Source organism: Triticum aestivum, chromosome 1B, assembly GCF_018294505.1.
Source record: "Triticum aestivum cultivar Chinese Spring chromosome 1B, IWGSC CS RefSeq v2.1, whole genome shotgun sequence".
NCBI lineage: Eukaryota > Viridiplantae > Streptophyta > Magnoliopsida > Poales > Poaceae > Triticum > Triticum aestivum.
In genome coordinates this window covers 479,482,840-479,491,742 of record NC_057795.1, presented here as the reverse complement: position 1 = coordinate 479,491,742, position 8,903 = coordinate 479,482,840, and the positions used below count along the sequence as shown (strand labels likewise).

Sequence of the window (8,903 nt, the reverse complement as noted above, 5' to 3'; positions counted from 1 at the left end):
TAAAAGTAAAGTAATTACTAGGCAGGTTCACACCTCCCAGTGAGTACAAAGTCCACGACGAGCCAGCCAGCGCCGGGCGGTGTACCTTGCCGGGGAAGCCTTCCCGGCCCACCACCCCTCATCGTCTCCACCCACACACACTGTCCTTCTCCGGCGCGCTAAACCCCAGCCAGCTGACATCTCGGGCCCACCCGTCCACCTCACTTACGTGTGGAGCCCACCTAACACCCTCCCGCTCTATATAAACCCTCTCCCCCCTAGCTCCAAGCCACACACCAAAAAGAATCTCACTCCACTCCACTGCAAGCAACAATACAAAGTAGCCGGCCATGGAGAAGGCAGCGGAGAACGTTGACGCTGGTGCGGCGGCGCAGCTGCAGCTGAAGCTGTTCGGGTCGTGGGCGAGCTCGTACACGCACCGCGTGCAGCTGGCCATGCGGCTCAAGGGGCTCGCCTTCGAGTACGCGGAGGAGGACCTCGGCAACAAGAGCGACGCGCTGCTGCGCCAAAACCCCGTCTACAAGAAGGTCCCCGTGCTCGTCCACGACGGCCGCTCCCTCGCCGAGTCCGTCATCATCCTCCAGTACCTCGACGACGCCTTCCCGGCCTCCCGCCAGCTCCTCCCCGCCGACGCCTTCGACCGCGCCGTCGCTCGCTTCTGGTGCCACTTCGGCGACGACAAGGTATGTGCTAATGTGCACGCCCGCGGCGCTCGTGATGATTCTCTGTGGAGAATGGCTGAACTGTTTCTCTGGAATGCAGCTTGGGCCTGCGGTGGGGGCGGTGTTCGCGTCCACGGGGGAGGAGCAGGAGGCGGCGGTGCGGCAGGTGCACGAGAACCTGGCGCTGATCGAGGCAGAGCTCCGGGAGGGGGCGTTCAAGGGCCGGCGCTTCTTCGGCGGCGACGAGGTCGGCTTCCTCGACGTCGTCCTGGGCTGCGGCTCCTACTGGCTGGCCGTCTTCGAGGAGGTCACCGGCGTGCAGCTGGTGGACGCCGAGGCGTTCCCGCTCTTCCACGCATGGCTGCGCGACTTCGAGGCGCAGGACGAGGTGAGGGAGACCATACCCTCCATCGACCGCCTCCTCGAGTACGCGCGCGGCCTCCGCCAGATGCTGGTCGCCATGGCCGCCGCCGCCGGCGCTGGAGCAGCCTCGCCCGACGCCCCCACCGCCGCTCCACCCGCCGCGGCGCCCCCGGCCGCCACCACGGCCGACATCGCCGTGGACATATGACCGCTGGCTGTGCACGCGTTGAACTGTGGTTTGTGTCGGTCAGACGTCGTCGTAGCTACTAGCTAGTATAGTTTCCCGTGTTGTGCGGTGCCGAGCATGTGGCGAGGCGCCATGAATTGCGCTGCTACCACTATAGTTAGTGGCGCAGTCTGGCTTAGGTGTCGTTTTTTTTCCTTTCTCCTCTCTATTTATTATGCGTTGTGTGTTTGTGACTGGGAATCTTATGTGTTTGCTTCCTAGCTTTGGTTGTTTAGACATAATGCACGTGTGTCTGGCAGTTTCTTTGGATTCAACGGCCTCATGAGCGAGAAGCTGACACTGTGTTCCTCCTACCAACGAGTGGATCATTGGTGCGCATTACAGTTTTTCTAACTGCGGGTAACTCTGGCGGACTGGTATTACAGTTTAACAACGGTTTTCACACCTCACAAGTTCACTATAGCACTTGATGCCAAGAGGGAGTGAAGTACACCAGTCCGGCCCAAGTTGATTTATGCTAGTTCTGCCCAAAATGCTGCGGTTAACGTGTGTCAGGATGGGGGTCCAGCGGCATGGTAACCATTAAATGCTACTGATCGTATCAATACCTGCTTCTGTAATAAAGTGTAAACTTCTCTACTATTGAGAATTCATCATCAGTGCGTGCGTTTGTCATGAAGCCTGCTGCTCATCCACACCGGCCATTAACTGCATGCCCTGCGCCCAGAATCCAGATCATGCCATCATCGTGCCCAACTCCCGCTTGATGGTTTCAGCTAATCCCTATCACAAAAACACGATCAAAGAAACTTATCTCCAAAATAAAATAATCTCGTTTTGCAGCGGCTCCATTTCCAGCGGCTGGCAGAGCGCGCCGGCGCTGACGGCAATAAACCAAGGAGTGCACCGGGACAAATAATTCCTACCGCGGGCGCTGCAGCCTGCAGATTTCATACGCACACCAATATGGCCGCTGGCAGGCACGCAGAGCTCAGAGGCCGAGCATCGCCGCAGAGCTCCTGGCTAGAAATAAGAGCCCGGGCAGCGAGAGAGGATCCGAAGCAGCAGCGGCGGTGCCGATTGTGTGGCCACGGGGAGATCACGTAAGGCCAACTCCACCGCACGATCCTATCCTGTCCGCCTCCGTCCGTTTAGGGTAAAAGGGACAAATGAGACGGCCCCCAGCACGCGATGGTCCGGATCCATCTTATCCGTTTTGTGTCCTGGTCGATCCATTTCGAGCGCAAACTTGCGCCGGTTTTGGGTCGCGGCGGACACCAAACGAACGCGCGCCTCGTCCGCGTCGGGGCCGCGTGGCAGGCGGCCACCTACCTTCCATCCGCCCACATCAATGCGCACGGGCGGGCGGTCCCACCTGTCATTCGCACGTTGAAGGGTCGCCGTCCTTCTTTAAGTAGAAACTGTGGACCGGTCATCGTCCACACTGTCCCACGCCACCCCGCGGCCTCCTCGAAACCCGACAGCCCCAGGCCCAAACCCTAGCCCAGAACTCGCCGGTCGGCTGCCCGCAGCCATGGGGCTCTGGAACTACGGACGTAAAGGCAAGCACGACCGCGAGGCTGGCTCCTCGTCGGGGCGTCGCCGCGGCTCGGTGAAGAAGGAGGAGTCAGCCTCGCCATCGCCACCACGCCGGGCCCCCTCGCCGCCCGCGTTCTCCATCGCCCCCGCGTCCGCCGATGAGCGCGACCGGCACTACACCCGCGCGTCGGTGTGCCGCCGTTATTGGGAGACGAGGACGCCGATCCCCTGGAGCGACGCCCACCTCCCCAACAACTGGCACCTGTCGGCCGACCGCGTGCCGATCCCGCCGGTCCCGGTGACCGTCCGTGCGCGCCGCGAGGAGATCGAGCGCCGCCACCGCCTCCTTCCGGACGGCCTCTACTACGACCCCAGGTACGCCCCCAATTCGCCATTGTGGGACACTTGGTTCCGCGATGAGCACGACACGCGGCGGGCGTCCTTCTTCGCCGGCACGTCGACGGGGCCACGGCGGCCACGCCCAGAGCACCGAGCGGCTGCTCCCCAGGAGCGCGGGCGTAGGCTGGTGCGCGGCCTCACGCCCACGCCTTCGCCGTCGCCATCTTCATCGCCACCACCACCTCCTCGCATGACGGTGAAGGAGGAGACCCGTCTCGTGCAGCGTGTCATGAAAGACTCCATGAACACGCACGACGAGCGGCAATGTGACGGCTTGGAGGAGGCCATGGCACTCTCTGCCGCCGGCGACGTGACCTTTCCGGAGCTGCAGATGGCGGCCTTGACGGAGGAGAGGAGGGAGGACGCGATGGAGGAGAAGCCGTCGGCCGCGTTCCAGCAGCTGATGGGCCAGGGGTGGGCCTGGTCCTGCACTGCTCCGGAGATGGCCGCCGGCGTGGGCGTGAACTGGCGCGCCACTCCGCCGCGGTCACCGGAGCGGGAGGCGTCGCCACGGGAGGAGGTGGTGCAGACACCTCCCGCCGTCCAGCCCGCCCCCTTCTACCACGCACCGCCGGTCCACCTGTGGACGCCGCCGGACTACGTCGACCTCGTCAGCGACGACGACGACACCGGCGGCCACTGAAGACGGCTACGATGACGGCATCGACGGGCACGGGCAGGAGCGCACCTAACGGACACAGCCGGACACGGGCGAACCCATCGACACCCCAAAGGGATAAAATCCGGTCAATTCGGACGTCCGTTTGGGATCGTGCGGTGAAGTTGGCCTAAGCTCTGACCTTGTTTAAACTCGGCAGAGTGGGAGCGCAGGGAGTAAATAAAGCGGTGTCAGGTGGCGGAGGCGGATCCGCTCGCGCGTCGTGGCGACCTCCGGAGGCCGTGCCCGTGCGCGTCCGCGTCGCCCACGTGAACGGCGGGTGCGTGCGCTGCGTGCGTCCCCGCTACGGCCAGAGGCCGGCTAGTAGTAGGAGTAGGAGTATTAGTGATGCACAGTGCGCTCATTATTCTTGCCGGGATCGAGCCAGTTCGGAATCATGCCGCGCGCACGTCCGCATTTAACCCCCGCCCTGACGCCCAGCGTTGATTGATCACTGACGCCGAACCACGACGGACGGATGGACGGACGGGCGGAGTATTCATCGCTCTGCATCTACTCCAGTTGGCGGATTGATGGAGCACGTACGTACGCGCGTACTGCCCGATCGCAACAGGAGCTACTATAGCTAGCTAGGGCACTTTCGATACGCTCGTGCTCCGCACTTTGCGTTTGTACTGTTGCTCTCTATCTCTTCTAGGCATGCTCAAAAATTAACCAGGTAGTCACAATGTTAGAGCAACTCCAATCAAGGGACCCAAACTGATACATTGATACAAAATGTATCGCTTTTTGTGTCCGCTTGGGTCGCCAAACGGACACACGAACACGCGCGGTGCATCCAACGGTGCTACCCCATTTAAAACTGACATTCTTTGGCCCAGCCGTCGCCGGAGACGAGAAGATCAAAGATGTGTTGTCGGAGCCACCTGAGCCGGCCAGGGCGACCACCCCGCCACCCTCCTCCTCTAGCACCGAAGGGAGCGTCGTGCCCAGTGGCGGAGCTACGTGCAGTTCTGGGGTGGCCAGTGGCGCCTAATTCCTGAAGGGATTTTTTTAAAGGGTTAGATTAAGGAGAGTTTAGACATTTCCTCCCCCCCCCCTCAAGGATGTGTATTTCTTGTTTGGCCCTCTTGAGATCTTGTGCTAGCTCTGCCACTGGTTGTGCCACCAGCCCCCTCCGCTTGGCGCTAGAACGCCTGGGTGAAGCGCCGCCCCGCCACCCTCCTCCTTTGCTTGACGCCAGAACGCGTTAGATGCCCCCCCCCCCCCCCCCCCCCCCGCGCGCACACACACATAAATTATCATGGCTAAGAAACTTGGGGAGTTTGCAACTCGCATTGAGAACTTTACGTGTGCACCTATCGCTTTACCTTATGTTGCGGTCAAACATTTTAAGATAAAACCTCACCTTGTCACGATGGTTGAACAAAACCAATTCGGAGGTTCCACCTCTGAAGATGTTGGTATGCACTTACACGCTTTAACTGAATTATGCAGATGACACGTATAAAGGAATATGAACCTGACGCTCTGAAATTGCGTCTTTTTCCTTTCTCTTTGAGAGGAAGAACTAAGCCTTCATGGAGCTCAGCCTCCATTTGGCATTTTCGCACTATACCTTCCTTTCTACCAACTTCCATACACAAACCACGGTCTCCTTCGCCTTCAATCGGGGTGATACGTTGCTTTCTAGTGTCTACCTGAAGTGCGGCGTTTTATAGGTTGGGCTTCGGGTAGTGACAAGGATACAGACCCAGGGTAGGGTCATAGGCTCGACCTATACGTCCTACCCAAGGTCACTACCCTCGAAGATGAAAAGACTAAGAGTCAACAGAAGAACACCAGTCTCATACGTCAAGTGCAATCCACTCGACGGTCACATCACCCGACGGTCGTTACTTATCGTCACTCGACCACAAGGAAGATCACTCGACCATATCGAAGACCAGTAGTCAGGAGAGCACACAACGGCCAGATATTTACTCCCTAGTCTTTATGAGCATTAAGAGTACTTACTGCTGACGTTACCAGTAACGCCCCTACTTTATGTATATTAGTTCCCTTGTAAAGGAGTGGGGCTGGGGTCCTGGCGCACTCTATATAAGCCACCCCCCCTCCTCTGGCACAAGGGTTCGCACCCTCTGTAATACAACACATATAATCCAATCGACCGCCTCCGGACACCGAGATGTAGGGCTATTACTTCCTCCGAGAAGGGCCTGAACTCGTAAACCTCGTGTGTACATCTTCGCCATAGCTAAGATCTTGCCTCTCCATACATACCCCCCTTTCTACTGTCAGGTTTAGAACCATGATAGTTGGCGCCAACCTTGGGGCAGGTGTCTTAGCGACTTATTGGTGAAGTTGCAAGTTTTTTTTGATCACCATCATCATGGTTTCCGGCGGCGGACTGGCTGAGGGCCGCGAGATCCGTCTCGGCGCGCTCGTTTTCGTCGCCGACGACTCCGCGTGGCTCCAAGAAGCTCCCCTGGACACTGAGGCGCTCCCCGTCCGAGGAGCGACGCACTTCCGCGCGTGCGTTCGTGGCGTTCTTCTTCGGCAGCCGTCGACTCAATACCAGTCGGCTCCAATGGCGTTTTCCTCCCCCGTTGTCCGCCGCCGCAAGCGATCCGGTCGATCGCGGCTTCAGCGGTGGGTGAAACACGCGGTGGCTCAGCAATCGACCACCCATCAAGTCGCGGCAATTGAGCCCGACGAAACTCTTCACGGCTTGTTCGATCCGTCGACTGGCTCCGCGGAGATCGCATCCGAATGCGATAGCAGCGATCCCGTGGCCGAAGTCTTAATGGTCGATGGGCCTCATAGCCCACCTGGTTTCCTCCGCGAGGGCGGCGGAGACGGAGGCGGCGATCCGTCGCACGCCCACGAGGAATACCGACCTGAGCCCCTCTCTTCTCAGTAGTGGGAAGAACTTTGTCGCCGCAACATGGATGCACTCCACACGCCCATCGTAGAAGAAACCCCCGAAGCACGGGCCTTGGAGGAGGTGTGCCTGGCTAATCTGGCTGAGCGCACTCGACTGGATAACCTCCAGCGGGCTCTCGACGAGCGCGCCCAGGAGCGGATCCATGAGTCCAGTCGACGACAATTTTTTCCGCCTCCACCTAAGGTATACCGCACTCCGATTCAGAATCTCACAGCCGCAGCCCGAATAGCAGAGTCTATCCAACCTTCTCAGTCAGAAGCTGGCAGAGGGTTGATGCAGATCAGGGCCCTGCTCAGGACGGCAGGAGAGCAGAATACAACAGTATCTCAGTCATGAAACAGGATTCACAGCAGATCCGTTGCAGCAGACACGGTTCAGTCGGCTCACAGCCCTAGATCACCTCCGCGGCGTGAAGGGCGTAGGCATTATGATCATCCACTCGACCATGACAATCACCGTAGAGGACCCACGCCTCCCCCGAGGAGTGCGTCGTATGTGCCTCGGCAGAACGATGACAGGCGCCGTCATAGTGGTGAGCGCAGAGCTTCAGTCGACCCAAGGGAGCCAGGCTTTGACACGAGATCTATCCTCGTTCAAGGTCTGGTCGACTGAAATAGGGCGCACAGAGAAGACCCAGGCAGAGATCGTCCAAGTGGAAGCCAAGTGCATGTTTCTGGTCCTGAGTGTTGTAGCAGAGCCATCAGAGCAGCAGTGATACCTCCCAACTTCAGGCTGGCTTCCGGGGTCAGTAAGTTCACTGGTGAATCCAAGCCTGAAACTTGGCTTGAAGATTACCGAGTGGCTGTGCAGATTGGGGGCGGTAACAACGAGATAGCGATGAAGCATCTCCCACTCATGTTGGAGGGCCCGGCCCGAGCATGGCTGACTCAGTTGGCTCCGGGCAGTATTCACAGTTGGGAAGAGCTATCTCGAGTGTTCGTGAGAACTTTCGAGGGCACGTGCAAGCGACCTGGAGGATTGCCTGAGCTGCAGCACTGCGTGCAGAAGACGAATGAGACTTTGAGGGAGTTCATCCAGAGATGGTCTACTTTGCATCACACTATCGAGAATGTTTCAGAGCATCAGGCTGTGTGCGCCTTCAAGGAAGGCGTCAAATACAGGGAATTGGTCTTGTAATTCAGTCGGACTGGCGATATGACTCTGGCTCGAATGATGGAGATAGCCACTCGGTACGCTAACGGGGAAGAAGAGGATCGACTGCGTAGCGGGAAGAGCAAACCAGCCGGCCAGGAGACCTGTGGAGGTAACTCCAGTCGGAAACAGAAGCGTAAGGCCAAGCCAGCAGCTCCTGGAGAGATCGCCGTAGTGAATCAAGGAAAGTTTAAGGGAAAACCTAAGGGGCCCTGGCCCCCTAAGAAGGTGAAGGATAAGGAAGGAAATGATGTGCTGGATTTGCCATGCCACATCCACACGAAGAAAGACGAGGAAGGTAATCTGATTTACCCATAGCACACCACTCGACAGTGTCGACTCCTAATCCAGCAGTTCCGAGAGAAACCGCCCAATGAGAAGGAAAATGAGTCAGACAAAGAGGAAGATGAAGAGCAAGACGATGGTTATCCCAAAGTCAATTCCACTCTGATGATTTTTGTTGATGTTGAAAGCAAGAGTCGATTGAAGGTCATCAACAGCGAAGTGAACATGGTCGCCCCTGCGGAGAAGACCACCTATTTGAGGTGGTCCCAGACGGCCATCACATTCGACCGGTCGGACCATCCCGCTCGTGTGGCCACCACTGGGAGGCAAGTGCTGGTGGTCGACCCTGTGGTCGGGGGCACTCGACTGACCAAAGTTCTGATGGATGGTGGCAATGGCATGAACATCCTTTACGCTGAAACCTTGAAGGGGATGGGCATTCCGATGTCCAAACTTAGTGAGAGCAACATGAGCTTCCACTGTGTTATCCCTGTGAAGAAAGCCGAGTCACTCGGCCAGATCGCCCTCAATGTGGTTTTCGGTGATTCGAAGCATTACCGAAAGGAGAAGTTGACATTTGAAGTCGTGGATTTCCAGAGTGCCTATCATGCCATTTTGGATAGGCCAGCCTACGCACGCTTTATGGCTCGACCATATTATGTGTATCTCAAACTGAAGATGCCTGGCCCCAAAGGCGTGATCACAGTTACAGGCAATCGGTAGAAGGCCGAGGAATGTTTCCAGAAAGGT

At 58.1% G+C, this 8,903-nt stretch overlaps 1 protein-coding gene across 1 annotated transcript; it reads left to right on the top strand.

Moving 5' to 3' along the window:
* Positions 1-271: 271 nt before the first annotated feature.
* On the top strand, positions 272-1,472 carry LOC123132741 (glutathione transferase GST 23). The gene is made up of 2 exons (XM_044552536.1): positions 272-683; positions 763-1,472. The coding sequence occupies exons 1-2, from the start codon at positions 330-332 to the stop codon at positions 1,231-1,233; spliced, it is 825 nt and encodes a 274-aa protein (XP_044408471.1). The 5' UTR covers positions 272-329; the 3' UTR covers positions 1,234-1,472.
* The last annotated feature ends 7,431 nt before the right edge of the window (positions 1,473-8,903 follow it).

Excerpts from the sequence above, each read along its gene's own strand:
- LOC123132741 (XM_044552536.1), top strand. The coding sequence starts at position 330 with ATGGAGAAGGCAGCGGAGAACGTTGACGCTGGTGCGGCGGCGCAGCTG. Across the intron at positions 684-762 it reads GCCACTTCGGCGACGACAAG|CTTGGGCCTGCGGTGGGGGC; the intron begins GTATGTGCTAAT and ends TCTGGAATGCAG.